The sequence below is a fragment of the Diplotaxodon limnothrissa genome, linkage group LG5 (assembly GCF_057381915.1).
Source record: "Diplotaxodon limnothrissa isolate DT_005_m linkage group LG5, D_limnothrissa_male_GT1.1, whole genome shotgun sequence".
NCBI classification, from domain to species: Eukaryota; Metazoa; Chordata; class Actinopteri; order Cichliformes; family Cichlidae; genus Diplotaxodon; species Diplotaxodon limnothrissa.
The window spans coordinates 17,037,006-17,052,973 of NC_140600.1; the positions used below are offsets into that span (position 1 = coordinate 17,037,006).

The following is a 15,968-nucleotide window of genomic DNA, read 5'->3' on the forward strand; positions in this document are numbered from 1 at the left end:
CAAATCAATTTACAGAGTAACATGAAAGTAACTGTGCAATTAAGTAACATACTGCATTACTTTTAAGAAAATTGTTCTTTGTAATATGTGCGATGATTACTTTTTTCAGTACTGACCCCAAAACTGAGCACAACTAAGAGGGGAAATAGCTTTAAGATGCATAAACATTTGACCACGCACCATGTAATTAATTTGCATGAATGTAATGTCTGTAATGTAACGTGGTGGTGAAGCCAATTGAATCACTAAGTGATATTGATAATCAGAATTGCTAAATTCTTATCAGTTCCCATCCCTACTGATACTATATTTCTCAGTCAAATCTCTTAACACGACTGGCCCTTCCCCTCCCTTTGCTGTGCGCTCACGCAGCTTGTAGAAAAAGTTTAGTGTGGAAGTACTTGCAAAGGTGGAGCTGAAAAGCTGAGGGAAAACATTAAAAAGAAACTAATAATAGATACAGCTAAATATGTCAAATTGACTATGTTAGCTGTCAGTGCTGCTACACCGTGAACAGTAGTACTAGCAACAACTAGTAACAGCTAGTAACCAGGTCTCACAGTCACAGGAAGCTGCTGCAGCTGCACCAGCTGTGGAGAAGTGAGGAAGAGACAAGGAAGACATGATAAGTAAATAGATGGAGGGACATATTTAGGAAGAAAGAGAATCTGAAGCAAAGTGAATGGCTACTTTGACCATGAGCCACTGCTAATAGCTAAAGTGTAGCTTTTAATTATTGTCACATGCTGCAGCGCAACTAAGAAATAACCCTACAAACAACTGTACCAAGCAACCTGATTAAGATCTGCTTCAATATCTATATTTAAACAAAATGAAATGAAATATAAACATAATATGTGTATGCATCAGAGATATTTATGGTGGGATTATGGTGGGCCACAAAAATGCAAGGGATGATTATTTTTTTTGTCACAGTCCAGTTAAGTGATACTTGTGCGTAAGCGCTTGGCAAAGAAAAGCAGGGAAAAGAGCCATCACTGCTGCTGATTGCATGAGATGAGTTGAGTTCTTTTACACAGGCAATCATTTGCCACTTTTGGCTGATTGCACAAGAGTTGAGATTTGATTGACTGTGATTAGCTTATATAATTATTCAGCAAGAGAGAAAATGGGTTTTCATTCCAAACTGACCCTCTTTAGTAACTCAGTATTATCACAGAAATTTGATATGAGCAAATAAAATGCAATATATCAGCTAGAGCCGCCTCAGACTTCCTGCTTCGTGCAATAACTGCTTCCTCTTTGCACTTTGACGAGATGTGACATCTCACTGCAGATCACAGAGTGGGCTGCAAACTTGATCGGCTCCAGAAGGGCTGCTTGATGCTCAAGTCACTCTCAGTATTCACGGCTGCTGATTCAATAACTGATATGCAAACAAGGATGTTAGAACTTTGATAAATATCACAAAACTGAGTGAATACTCCTGTCTGTCTGAAAAGTTGTGAAAGTGCCTTTGATAGCATCTTGTTTCAGTTCCAGATGATTTGCCGGATTGCTGCTAGAACTTTCTGTGATTGCTTTGTTCCACTAATTGTTGCAGAAAAAGACTGCATGCACCCAAAAACATATAGACACAAGTTTGGATTAGGTCCATTGATAATAATGACTTGCTTTCAATATATGAAAGTTCAGTATAGCACTTCAATGTTTCAACACCAAAAAAGCTGTTGTTTATTAGATGAGATTTACATTCATATTTCACACTCTTGCAGTCAGACTAATGACCAACAATCACATGGAAAGGACTCCACCAGGTGTTGTGAATCTGTTACTACAATATAAAATAGCATGACTGCATTATTATTAAGAGACGAGTAACACATTGTGACAGCCTGTTTAAAGGTTCTTGATTGTACATGCTGCTTCTTTGTTTTTATATGCCTATAAAGTGCATTATTGTAACTAAAGAAAATGGCACATTTCACTGATTGTGGTGTAGTACAAAGGCACAGCATACTCCATTCTTTCTCCAGATAAGCCATGGCATTGATGCTAAAGTAAGAGAAACAGGTCAGTGTCCCTAAGTGTATGTATTGTGTAATGAATATAAAATAGTCAAACCTAACTACAACTTAGTATATATTGTTTTGGGGCAGTGGATTTCTCCAAATTAGCCATCTTTGCAGGGACAGGAATTTGTTATTGACATACTGCAAACTAATCTGTGCTGCTAATAAACACTGTAAAGCTGACAGCTAACAGTTCTTGAGCTTACTCTGACTCAACAACTAGCAAAAGCTTGTCATTCTAAGAAACTTCCCCAGCTTTTCCAAAACTGTATTGCTTTTGAGCAGACAGGTGTTATTTAGAAATGGTTTTCAATGTTTACTTCGAAGGCCAAGGAACTTGAATGCTAAAGATGCGACAATGAATTAGAATTAATTTTCTGAAGCAGCTGAAACTCAGTAGGAGTTTAATTACATTCAAGACTTGATTTAGCGGTACTGAGTAGCACACATTTAATCAGCATTCTTAAATACAGCCATGGCACAAATAACCTTCATTTGTCCAAAGTCTGAGGCGCTTTCATAGTTTAGTAGTTATACATTTGCCTCCCATATGAAGAGGCTGTGCTCAAATCCTGGGTAGTATTATTTAGAATTCACTGGAACATTGCAATTCGTCAAACAAGAAAATTCAAGCTGCCAGAAGTTTTGTCTAGATGTGCAAACATTAGTGTCTTGTACCTTTGGATGCTTGATGTGATTGGCTATGAAAATAATCTCTCTTAGAATACTTTGGCCACATATGAGACAACAGCAACAAATACTCAACTGCTAGTTTATTAAAAAATAACATTTAATACATATTGATACAACACTGTACAGTATAATGTGTGCGCAGGGGAACAAAGATGTCCCAGAGAAGACTGTGAGTTGGGCTGCTGGTAAGTTGAGAAGATGTGCTGGAGTTTAGTTCTTTTTTTTTTTTCCATGCTGCATTCATCACATGTAGAGGGACAAATGATGCGAGACAAGGCCTCCTTAGCGACTGAGCTCTGACACACTCTGGAAAGACCACTCTTTCGTTATCGTTCATCTTTTTGCACGATACGTGGATACAAGTTTCTTTTTTTGTATTTACTTCAGCTACAAGCAGAGAAAAAATTAAATTGATCATAACTGTTTAATGCTTCTCAACTGCCCCCAGTTATGAATGCAGCATTAATCCTGAGAGGAGAAACTGATGAATCTGCTGTGAAGGGATCAATCACTGTGAAGAGGAAGGACTTTAATCCATGAAAAACCAATCATAACTCTTAAGTGGAGGGAGGTCACTCCAAAAACATTTAAATGATCACTACTGTGAATGAAATCCCTGAAAAACCACACAGTTTCTGCTAATACTGCCTGGTCCTGTCATAGTGTCAATTCCTGCATCATCCAGGACTAATGCAATAGTGCATGTCGTTAAAACAAACAAAAAAAGACATCACAAAATTCCTAAATGTATAATGGGTCAGAAACAGTGGATTTTATACAGAATCTCACAAAATAGTGGTGCACTCTCCTGACAGATGTATCCTCCTTTTAATCAACATCATGAAACAAGAGTAACTTTCAGACATGCGCACAGTATCCTAATGCACCTTGGACACTTTTCTGTAGAGGTCAAACCTCACTAAAGTCAGACCTTGTAATGTGCCACTTTGTGCACAAGTCTGAAATACATCCAGTCACATTACTGGATAGATAAAAACACAAGAATGCCAAAGCGCATGCCTCTTGTGCTCTTTGACAGGTGTTCAGCTCAGCAGACATTCCTTTATGATGCCTTTTAGCTGCGTAATACAGAACAGGTAGGGACCTGTCCGAGCCTGTGTGAGAGGGTCAGGGGACGCTTCTTTCAGCAGCACCTTCATTGCAACACACAGAGAGACTCTTCTCCTGACAACAATGACATGTGCCGTAAGTTTAACAGGCTGATAAGGCAAGCATGTCTGAAAAGGGCTCATGTGAGATAGCAGCATGTAAGTATTTAATGTAACAGCACCTAATTTAAAAAAAAAAAAAAAAAAAAGAAAGTTAAGTTAGACAATAAGAAAATTGTTGGAGATAAATGTTAGATCAGACTCTTCCTTTTATATCAGCCACATCTCCAGTTTACAGGGCTTTTTGGCAACACTAATATTTTTCTTTTAAAAAAAATGCTACATTTAAAAATAAAAGTATTTTATTTTAAACGGCAGTGCTTTAGCCATGTAATACACAGGTTTTATTTACCAAACCATCACTATTAGCTCTGTTTGTTAGCTAATAAAATTAAGATGATTTTATGCATACATTGCTCTTTAGTTTAAGTCATAAAGTGAGAGATTTTAAAACTCATGTGTGACTTGGAAGTGACCGGCTGCTCATAAGCTGTGACTGTGCTGGACATTCTTGCAGATCTTGATGTGTCTCAGCTTCAAGATGTGGGTGGAAGACTTCTTCATGCTATTTATTTGACTAAAGAAAGGCTAGATATTACAGAAAGTCTAGCTAATGACGCAAATGGTGTCAAATATTTAACACTCAGTGACAAGTACAAAAAATGTGTTAAACAACAAACTAAACTGGCTAATATAAATTCTATTGATGGACTGAGGATTATTAGGTTAGAAAAAAAAAAAGTTCTCCAGGATTTGCAGAATTTTTCGATCCTGAAATATTGGAAGAAACAACTCATCGTCCTAATGGCAGCAATTTGAGCTTTTTATAGAAAAGTTTCTTCAAGATTCACACAACAGATTGTATAGCAACACAGTTGCATCATTGCCCTGAGAAATATGTTCCCTCACGGCTATGGGTCTGAAGATGCCTTTTGATTTTGTCAGAGCGGCTGAAGCACTTGCCACACACAGGACAACTGTATGGCTTTTCTCCTGTGTGGATCCTCATGTGCACCTTCAAGTGAGCCATCTGTGTGAAGCCCTTTCCGCAAATCTGACAGCGGAACGGTTTTTCTCCCGTGTGGCTACGCTGGTGTTCTTGAAGTCTGCCTGAGGAGCTGCAGCATTTTCCGCATACTCCACAGCGGTAAGGTTTTTCCCGAGTGTGCACTTGCACATGCACGTGTAAGTGGCCAATGTGACTAAACGCCTCACCGCAAACTTTGCAACAGAAAGAAGACATGTGGCCTTGTAGGGGGGACTTCTGATGGGGACAGTCTACGGCGCTGGCTCCCTGGTTCCGCATGTGAGAAGCCTGTCCTCTGTTCGCTGCGTTTCCAGCACCCTTAGCACCAACCATCTGTCCGCCATTCTCCACCCCAATAATGTCAATGTTGTTCTCGTTTGAGCAGTTTGGATTGACCGGTGCAAGAGGCTGGGCGCCGTTGTTGGAGGAAGTCGAGCCTCTGTGGCCAGCTCCGCTCTCTGCCTTCACATGCCTCGGGGGACCTCGAGATCCAGGATCCCTTTCCCTGTTTTCCACACCCTGATTCTGCGGGACGTTGGATGTGTGTGGGCCATCCTGAGGATATTCATTTCCAACACGAGGAGGAGAGAACATATTCTCTGATGTGCTGCAAGAACCATGTCCCCGAAGCTGATCATCCGCTTGGTTGGCCCGCATATCTCTTTTGTCCTTGATCTGAATAGGAATGCGTTCTTCGTGCCCCATGCTGGGACTCCACTCGCGTCGCGGATGCTCACCATCCTCCTCGTCCAACAACGCCATGGACGGACGATCTGAAAAGACATTGGAAGGAAGCTGGTCAGACGAAACCACTGACTGCATTGAAGAAAATATGTTAACAGCCTGTTGATGACATTTGAAATCAAATATTAAAATCCCTTGTTCCTCAACACAAGAGCTTGAAGAAATGGTAGATGCATCTTCTTTGTTAACCTTTTTCTGTTCTTTCTTTTTAACATGAAACAGGCAAAGAGCTGAACGTGCGACACTCTTAAGTAAAACTAATAGAACAGAAATATTTCATTTTAGTTATGCCATGTTAAAAATCTGACGTGGTCACAGCTTACAGTACGAGTGACATGGTGGCATCCTAAACCTTTTGTTTTATGACCAATAATGGCAAGACTATGGCCTAAAGACATACTCAGTAAATACAGTGTATGTGTAGTCTAGCTACAAGGGTAAAGTTAAAGTGTACCATTTTAAAGATACCATCCAAAGTCTGTTGATGGTGACATGTTGGACATCCTGTCTATATAATTATTACAGATGTTTTAACTGCATATTTTGCATCAGGGTCACTGAGGTCATTGTCCCAACAACTTATTTCAATGCATTTTCCCCAGAAAACTAAAGCAAACCAGGCCTTTGTGGTGATTGCCCAACCCCACACCTCCTTTTGAAACCTGAATAACAAAAGAGTGTGCCTGTAAATTACTTTGGGTCAACTTCTTTTGTTTTAAATTATTCTATATAGATAAAGTTATGCCACATTTAGCCACTCCAATCTTAACTGTGCGGATCTGGTGAAAGTCCCACTTTCTGTCAGTGCAAAAAATTAAAAAAAAAAAATTCCCTGAGATATCTTCATATAAAGGTGAAATTTCAACCTTATGTCTGTTTCTCTTTAACATAAAGTAATGCTGCTGTAGTAAATGAAAGAAATCTCTCAGCATGACTCTTAAATTGTAAGAGATGCATATGTAATATTATAGAAAGGTTTCAAGTAGCTTGTTGCCCCAACTATGTTATAAAACAGGAGAGTTTAATTGTTAAATTTTTTTTTTTCAAATCCTTAATTGGTTTGGGAAGTTTTATTGTAGACAAAGCTATAAAACTTTCAAAAACAGATGCAGCAAAAAGTCAGACATTTATGCCGTCCTTCACATTTTCCAAAGCCATTCATTAGGCTAAACTGGAGTCTTTGCCTGGTCCATTCAGGCACCCCAGGCCTTATGTTTAACACCCCTGACTTTAAAGTGATGTATTAAAAGAAATTACAGAGGATTTAACAGGAATTTGGTAATTTAGATTAATGTGTCATGCAAACAACAGTATCTATATTTCTAATAATTAAATGGCATCTCTGCCAGCACTTTGGAACCCGAGTGAATTATGGGTGTTTGTGAATGAGGGGTTTAAGACCGGGGTAAACAAACACTGCTGACACATCACTTGTGTGGTGGTTTGTTTGCTTTTCCTTCTCCAGCATGTGTGACTGTCAGATAATGTATGCGTCTGCAAAACAAATTCGTTAGTATACACACAAGGATCCAGATACAGCTCAGTGCTAGCCCGGGTATAGGCACTAGGCTAGTAGACTAGCAGGCTGGCTAACGAACAAAGGTTGCTATCGCGCTAGCCCCTACACAACAACAGCACCAGCAGCTAACATCAACTAGCTTGTCAGCGACCAAACTGGACTTGCTTGGAAGCGGGTCGAAATTATTCTGCTGCTGCTGCTCTTCATCATTGACGTTTCTGTTTCAGTTCCTCTGCCTACCAATCCCCGCTTCCCCGCATACACTCGGCTAATAGTGCAGAAGAAGAAACCACTGCACCGTTAGCTTAGAGTGGAGCTAACCTGGCCATATTTCAATCCCAGCCTCTCGCAGCCTGCGTCTCAGATGGTCGTTCTCCCGCTCCCGGATCGCTATCTCCTCCTGGTACTCCAAAATCGTGTCCTCGACAGATTTGTAAATCTCCTGCGCAGCAAGCATGAGACGCTCAGTCAAAAAGACGTTTAAAAATTGCAGTTTGGTCATTTTTGTTTTGGGCTGCACGGAGCTCCTGCCACCAGCTAAAACGGACCAAAAAAAAAAAAAGATGCTCGACCCCGTCACGTGACCCCCAACTACTTTCTTCTGCCTTCTTACCCCCAGGGATTGTCTTCCAATGATTTTTGTTTTTCGTTATATTTCCTGTGCTTTGACTTGCAGTTTTGGGGTTGTTTCATTCTTATTGTGCAGAATGTTTTCAATTTCTTTTATTCGTTTCAAATTCATTGGGCTTTTTTTTAAATGTAATTCCAACACGTATCCGTTTCTGGTGATTTAAAATTTGCACTCAGGAGCCAGCAAGAATGAGAACACACAAAAATAAGGAATACAAATAATATTTGCTGTGTTATTTATTTATTTATTTATTTATTTATTTATACAAAATATCACGTGTACATAAGATTTGTTGCAAGAGTTGTTGAAGCTAGGGTGAGAAGAGAGGTGATGATCAGTGAGCATTTGAGATTGTTGATGGAGAAGCACAGAGTAAGTCATAAGGAGCTGCACTGTGCCTTTGTGGATGTAAAGAGAGAATATGACAGGGTGCCAAGAGAGGAACTGTGACACTGCAGGAGAAAGTTAGAAGTGGCAGAGAAGTATGTGTGGGTGGTGCAGGAAATGTATGAGGTAGGAGTGAAAGATGGGTTCAAGTGGAGGTGGGATTGGGTCTGAGCACCTTTTTGTTTGCAGTGGTGATGGACAGGTTGACAGATGAGGTCAGACAGGAGTGTTCGTGGACTGTGATGTTTGCAGATAACACTGTGATCTATCTGGAGGTATGCTCTGGAGAGAAAAGGAATGAGCAAGACAGGGTAGAAATGTGTGAAAGAGAAGGATGATGGGTATAGGGAAGCTGATAAGAGCAAAGGTAGTGAAAGTGGGTGAGTTAGGATACCTGGAGTCAACCATCCAAAACATTGGACAGTGCACAAGAGAGGTGAAGAAGAAAATTTAATCAGGGTGGAGTAACTGAAGACAAGTGTTAGGAGAGATTTGTGACAGAAGCATAACAGCAGGAGTGACAAGGAAGGTTTATAAGTTACTAGTTAGACCTGGTATGATATACGGCTGGAAGACAGTGTCACTGACCAAAAGAGAGGAGGCTGATCTGTAGTTGGCAGAACTGAAGATGTTGGGATTTTCTGTGGGAGTGACCCGGATGAATGAATGAATGAGATTAGAAATAAGTACATCAGAGGGAAATCTGAGGTTGAACGCTTAGGAGACGAAGTTAGAGAACAAGACTCCTGAAAACTCAGTGACTGGATTAAACACACACACACACACACACACACACACACACACACACACACACACACACACACACACACCTTCATACATCAAGCTGCTTTTTCCCACTGTCATTGTTGCACTTTTCTATTGCACTGTTGTGTCTGCACTGTCTTGTGTCTGTATTGTTCTGTTCTGTCTGGTTTCATTGTGTTTAGTTTTGGGGGGTTTTGTTATTTTTGCACAATCGCACTTTATGTAGTCCTGTGTTGATTGTCTGTTATATGTTATATGTAGCACCATGGTCTTGGAGGAACATTGTCTCGCTACACTGTGTACTGTACCGCTGCACGTGGTTGAAATGACAGTATGCCACTTGACTTGACTTGACTTGACTTGACTACAAGCCCATTATCATCAATGGAGCTCCAGTGGAGAGGGTGCAGTCCTTCAAGTATCTTGGTGTCCACATCTCCTCAGACCTGACATGGGCTGCCCACATTCAGGTCCAGACCAAAAAGGCTAGGCAGCGCCTGTATCACCTACGACAACTGAGGAAGTTCAGGGTCTCTCCAAAGATCCTCAGGATTTTCTATACAGGCGCTGTGGAGAGCATCCTCACACAGAACATGACATCGTGGTTTGGGAACAGCTGTGTGAAGGACCAAAAAGCTCTCCAGAGAGTGATCCGTACAGCAGAACGCTGCTGCAGGATTGCTCTCCCCCCGCTTCAGGACACCTACACCAGGAGACTAGAGCAGCGCAGATACTGAAGGACCCGTCCCATCCTGGCAACAAACTGTTCCAACTTCTGCAATCTGGTAGAAGGTTCCGCATCTTCCGGGCAAGGACAGAGAGACTCAAGAGGAGCTTCTATCCACAAGCCATCCGTGCCCTAAACACACACACCCGCCCTCTCACATCATCTATAATTGACTGAGTCAGGACTCTTCCAGACACTAAACCAAGGCACAATGTACATTTCAATTCCTTTAATTTTAAATATGTTTATATTGTCTATCTTGTAAAATAGTCAGATGTCTATTCATATTAATGTACAGAATTCACCTGCTTGCTGCTACTACTGCACATTCACCCAATGTATATACTATATATATATATATATATATATATATATATATATATATATATATATATATATATATATATATATATATATAATGTTTTTCCTCTACACCCCCCCCCCCAAATTTTTTTTGCTCATGTCGAGGAGCGTGTCAGGCTACATTTCACTGTGTGTTATACTTGTATAACTATGCATGTGACAAATAAAGAACCTTGAACCTTGAACCTTGAAGACTGAGATATTTGACTACGTGTAGAGGGGGGAAGGTGGATACACTGGACACAAGATGTTGAATATGCAGCTGCCACAGAGGAGGAAAAAAGGAAGCCCACAGAGGAGATTCATGGACGTAATGAAGAAGGACACGGTTGGAGCTACAGAGGATGAGGCTGAGGCAGATGATCCGCTGTGGCGAAAGAAGAACAAGATTGTAACTAAACCCTCCTGACCAGCAGGTGGCGAAATCCCAACCACACGCTGAAAGAACCGGAAGTGACATGACATCAAACTTCTCCGTCTCCCACGTGTGAGAGCATTTCAGTCACATTGGTAGGTCTGCGGCTCCATCATGAAACGACCAAGTAAGTAAATAACGTTGTTACAATAATACTTCATTATGAATAAAGTGGAATAATTATACAGAGCTTTACTGGTCTGTTAATCACGCGGTTAACGAGCTAGCGGCTGTCATTGGTGGCCGGTAAACCTGTTCAGTCTGCTTTAGCGCGGCTTCCAGCTAACAACCACTAACTGTTTTATTCTTTTCTGTCGTCTTCAGAGTTAAAGAAGGCAAGCAAGCGGCTCTCATGTGCCAAACGTTATAAAATACAGAAGAAGGTAAGCGCCTTAACTTTGACACTAACTTCTAGCAGGACGTTTGAGTAAATGTTTCCCACAGGAGGCCCATGTGGACCAGACTTTTTTTTTTTTTTTTTTTTTCCAAACGGATTTTTGTGTCCCCATGTAACTGAGTGACCCAGTCTTGTCGTGTATTTAGGTCCGGGAGCACAACAGAAAGCTAAGGAAAGAGGCAAAGAAGAAAGGAGTGAGCAAACGAGTGAAGAAGGATATCGGAGTGCCCAACAGTGCTCCTTTCAAAGAGGAGATCCTCAGAGAGGCAGAACAGAGGAGGCTACAGGTTAGCAGTCAAATGGCTTTTCTTGCGCACATCATCACGGGAGCATGTTGAAGGTTAATGCACAGTCCCGATCTAACCATGAAAAAGTCTGTGCTTTGATCATCATGACATTCATGTGCAGTATGTCTCTTGTGTTGGTAAAGTGTAAGAGTCTTTCAATGAATCTGTCTCATAGGTCGAGGAAGAAAAAGAAAAGAGGAGGCAAGCTAAAAAGGAGCAGCGAGCTGAGAAGAGGAAGAAAGAGAAGGAGGCTGCGAGTAAAGCAGCAGAACCCACGGCGAAGAAGGCTCGCAAGGTAAAAAGGCCATTGCTAAGACCTTATGTGTATTCAACTTTTAAGCTCTTCTCTGCTGACCTTGTCTTGTTTAAATAGGATGACAATGGAACTCAGTCAGAGAAAAAGCCTGCCCCAGACAGGAGCTCAAAACACTTCCTTTGTGCTGAATTAAACAAGGTAAAGCTACCTGCTCCCAGGTGTGGTCTAACCCTGGAGAATAATAGCTCTTAACGCTCAAGGGATCTCCTCTGTTTCAGGTAATCGATGCATCCGATGTAGTAATAGAAGTCCTCGACGCTCGTGATCCACTGGGGTGCAGGTGTCCACAGCTCGAGGAGGCTGTGCTGCAGAGAGGAGGCACCAAGAAATTACTTTTGGTTTTAAACAAAATAGGTAAATTGACTTGGGATCCTGCCTCATGTTTCACGTACAGTTTAAACCCTGATGTGTTTGCGTGAATTTCATTGGATTAAACTGGTTTTTGGCTTTGTCTGTTGCAGACCTGGTGCCAAAAGAGACCGTGGAAAGGTGGATCCAGTGTTTGCAGCAGGAGTTTCCTGCTGTGGCATTTAAAGCATCGACACAGCTGCGGGATGGAGTTGTGGTAGGTGGTGCATTTTACTCTCCACACTTTAAAAACATGAAGACTTTGCCATTCAGATTTTGCCACAATAGCCAGTAGTTCCGTAAGTTTGATTTATTTAGTTATTTTTACGCTGGATGCGTGGCACAACCCCAAGTAGATTTGTGTCTCCGCCTGGGATTGAAAAAGAGTCAATTCACCTGAGATTTTGCACAGTGAGATTTTGCTAAAATGATTTTCTTGCCATCACCCAACATCATAACTAAAAAGCGAAAGGGAGACTGATCACATCTCATGTTTGGTCAATACTGAACTGGTGACAGCTCCAACTTTCTGCTTTGAAAGCAGTCCACCGTCTGTTTAGATCACAGATGCAGTTTATTCATTTTCACGAGTTGTCTGTCATAGAGGGCTGAAATAACGAGCGTGTTTTAAAACTGTTATTCAACAGTGGCTAGTGTGAGTTCTGTGGTTACTAAGAAATGTTAGAAATTAGGGTTGTTGTTTTTTTTAATGATGTGGAGGACTGAGAAGGTTGGACAGCTTCTTCTGTGCTGTTATAACTGGTTATAGCCTCCAAGAGTAGTAAACAAACCACATGATTAATTCAGCCTGTTCTACGCAGAGCTGAGATGTGTTTGTGGATCATTTTTAAAAATCTCTATGCATGCAGACACGAGGTATCCATTTTTACAAAAGAGCAATCCTCAGCCACTTTAACTGTTCATGATATCTCTGTTTTGCTCTTCATTAGAAAGCCAAAAAGCGCAGGATAGTGGCCTCTAATGAAGTGCTGGACAGATCCAGAGGAGCAGCCTGCTTTGGAAACTGTTGTCTTGCAGAGTTGCTCATAAGCTACGCTGATAAAACGCAGAGTGAAGGTTCACTCCGAGTCGGCGTAGTCGGTAAGTTTTTCTTTTTCTTTTTTTTTTTTTTGCCATCAATGTCCTTGATGGGTGTTTCATTCACTGTCAATTGTTCAGGGTACTGAATCTTTTGCACACTTGCTTTTACCTTCAGGTTTTCCTAATGTTGGGAAGAGCAGCATCATCAACAGTATAAAGGGGTCCCTAGCATGCAATGTTGGCATCAAGAGAGGCACCACCAAGTAAGTGGCAATCTTTAAAAATCCAGTCTCTAAGTAGAACTCTTCTGTATCACTGCTTGCAATTGTTCTGTTTAGTTTGCTTTAAAAGTTGTAATTTAAGTGAATATTGGTGGTGAATACGTTTCTCTGACCCTCTCGCTTGTTTTGCATCATCATTTTTTTTTTCCTCTCTACAATTCACCAGAATGATGCAAGAGGTGCACATCGCAAAGAATGTGAAGCTAATAGACAGCCCAGGAGTTGTGGCATCGCCATCCAACCCTCCGGCCTCGATGGCTCTGAGGAGCCTGCAGGTGGAGGAAGGCGGTGAGAGTGTGCTGGAGGCTGTCAGGAATCTGCTTAAGCAGTGTGATAAGACCCAGGTACGAAGAGTTTCTCTCACAGGAGGTGTTAACATTACAAATTTGGTCGCTGCTGTAAATTACAGTTTTAATAAATTAAGGTTATTTGTTCTGATTGTTCCAGATCATGCTTCAGTATAACATCCCAGACTTCAGAAATTCTCTGGAGTTTCTGACCCTTTTCGCCAAAAAGCGTGGTTATTTGCAGAAGGGCGGCGTTCCCAACACAGAGCAGGCGGCCACCACGTTTCTTGCAGATTGGACAGGGTGAGTGTGCGCACTTTTATACTGTCTTGGGAAGGTGGGCAGCTGCAGTGCATGACTGGAAATGAGGACAAAATGCACTTCTGGAGTTCATCATGAAGACTTCTAATCCAACTCTGATCCAGATACTGTGCTGTACTGAGCTGTAAATATGCTGCTTGGCAAACTGCTTAGTGCTTTTGAATTAAAAAAAAATCCTGCTCTCTGGCTTGATGTCTCCTCAGAGCCAAACTGAGCTACCACTGTAAGGCACCAGAAAACCACAGCCTTCCTGCCTACCTGTCTGATGCCGTGGTCACTGAGATGCAGAATGGCTGGAATCTAAACAAAATAAAAACGGGAAACAAGGAAACTCTGAAAGGTATTAATGTGAAATTTTGTGAAGTTTTTTTTTTGGGGGGGGGGGGGGGGGGGGGTGAGTGTCATTGTGTAATGTAAGGCAAACACAGTACACTATTACAGAGGTAAATGGTTCCCGGCCACTTTATTAGTTACACCTGGTTAGTTACTGGGTTAGAGCCCCTGTTGCCTTCAGAAGTGCCTTAATTACTTGTGGCATAGATTCAGTGAAGTGCTGGAAATATTCCTCTGGTTTTGGTTGATACTGAAATCCCAAAAGATTTCAGAGGAAGCAGGTTTCAGCTGATTTTTGAGTTTTGTGACATGGTCCGTTATACTGCTGGAAAAGGACATTGTCAGCAACATTAAACATAATAAATAATAAGCAAATGATGCTCAAATGGTTTTAAGAGGTCCAAAATGTGAAATGGACCAATCCATCTGACACAACTATCATGCACATTTAGAGTCATAAAATCACCTTCCTTTCCCATCTGATGCTTGTTTTGAAATTCAGGGATTGGTTGATAGAGGTCTAGAAATAAAAGTTGAGAGTGCAGGAAGTAGTTACGGTTAATATTAATGTTCTATTCGTGTGAGGTGTAAAGAATTGCAGTTTGGCCTTTTGAGGCCTCAAGTGGGCTTTTCAGGTCAGCACTTGTGAATGTATTACAGTGTTTTCATTTTTTAATCTTGTTGAAAACATTCCCTTTTGCAGCTGTTAAATTTCCAAACCAGGCCAGCAGTATAGGATTCACCTCTAAAGGGCCGACTTCAGGTTTGCTGAGTGTCGCCGACATCCCTGAAGGAAAGCCTGGAGCTGCAGCCACAGAAGAAGAAGCAGCAGAGCAGAACGAAGAAAGCAGCGAGGTAATTACAGATGGGAAACCTGTCAAACAATAGAGCTGCTTAAAATGTTAATGATGGTCCACTCTTCTGGAAATGAGGACAAAAATGCAAGTCTTGAATTGTTCATGAAGACTTCTAATCCAACTCTGATCCTGATGACTGGAACCCTTTTTTTTTCTCTTAATAAAACACACTGTATATTTTTGAGCTTGTTGAGTTTAAATAACTGAACCATCCGCTCTTCTTACAGACTGAAACCACGGAGGACTCGAATAAAAAGGAGAAAGCTGAGAAACTACAGAAAAAGACAATCAAAAGTAAATGTTTTGAAAAAGATTGCTTTCATTTGTCACTAGAATATTGGTCCCATCAAGGCAGCTACTTAACATCTCCTGCTTTCTCGTTGCAGGAAAAAAAGGAAACGTGCGTTTTCAGTCTGTCCCCATTGACATCAGCCTCTCAACAGCTATCACAGACGACGCCTATGACTTCAACACTGATTTTAAATGATTGAGCGGGTGCCTGCAGCCTGGTGGACATTCAGACTTTGGATTCAGCAGAATGCATGAAAATGATGATATACAGTCACTTGGGTGCCTTCACTTGTCCTGCTAGTGGACTGATTTCAGAGTACAGCTGGGTTGAACCCAGCTTACTGTGGGATTAATCTGAAAGTTTTCAACTGATAAATCAGTCGGTTTGTTTTTCTTGGAATAACCACCAACCAAGAGATGGACTTTATTGCATAGCATGCATCTGTATATATCTGATTCTTTACAAGATCTTTGTAATATCTTGTATTGCAGTGTAAATAGACATCGTACTACCAAGGTAATAAACCTGAAAAGAAACAATCTGTTGCCTTCTGCTGTGTGGAGTTTTTTGTTTTTTTAGATCAGTACATTTCAATATGAAAACCCTCTTTAATTCAGTTTTATTTATATCTACAGAGCCTACAGTAATACCAGAGAAAACCTGAACAATCGGACAACCCCCTATGAGCAAACATTTGGTGATAAAAACTAACTTTTCTAAACTCCCTTTTAACAG

At 41.1% G+C, this 15,968-nt stretch overlaps 2 protein-coding genes and 1 non-coding gene across 3 annotated transcripts; 2 read left to right on the forward strand and 1 right to left on the reverse strand.

Moving 5' to 3' along the window:
* Nucleotides 1-4,317: 4,317 nt before the first annotated feature.
* Nucleotides 4,318-7,721, reverse strand: LOC146631885 (uncharacterized). The gene is made up of 2 exons (XM_085353972.1): nucleotides 7,507-7,721; nucleotides 4,318-5,695 (listed from the first exon to the last, which is right to left on the reverse strand). The coding sequence occupies exons 1-2, from the start codon at nucleotides 7,685-7,687 to the stop codon at nucleotides 4,776-4,778; spliced, it is 1,101 nt and encodes a 366-aa protein (XP_085210098.1). The 5' UTR covers nucleotides 7,688-7,721; the 3' UTR covers nucleotides 4,318-4,775.
* A 2,822-nt stretch (nucleotides 7,722-10,543) lies between these two features.
* gnl3 (G protein nucleolar 3) lies at nucleotides 10,544-15,745 on the forward strand. The gene is made up of 15 exons (XM_085353973.1): nucleotides 10,544-10,600; nucleotides 10,798-10,856; nucleotides 11,017-11,157; nucleotides 11,333-11,452; nucleotides 11,531-11,611; nucleotides 11,692-11,827; nucleotides 11,935-12,038; nucleotides 12,772-12,922; nucleotides 13,038-13,125; nucleotides 13,310-13,487; nucleotides 13,591-13,733; nucleotides 13,955-14,091; nucleotides 14,788-14,939; nucleotides 15,169-15,235; nucleotides 15,328-15,745. The coding sequence occupies exons 1-15, from the start codon at nucleotides 10,588-10,590 to the stop codon at nucleotides 15,426-15,428; spliced, it is 1,671 nt and encodes a 556-aa protein (XP_085210099.1). The 5' UTR covers nucleotides 10,544-10,587; the 3' UTR covers nucleotides 15,429-15,745.
* Nucleotides 12,537-12,669, forward strand: LOC146631887 (small nucleolar RNA SNORA47). The gene has a single exon (XR_014906225.1). It is a non-coding gene; the product is annotated as a small nucleolar RNA SNORA47 (small nucleolar RNA).
* Nucleotides 15,746-15,968: the final 223 nt, after the last annotated feature.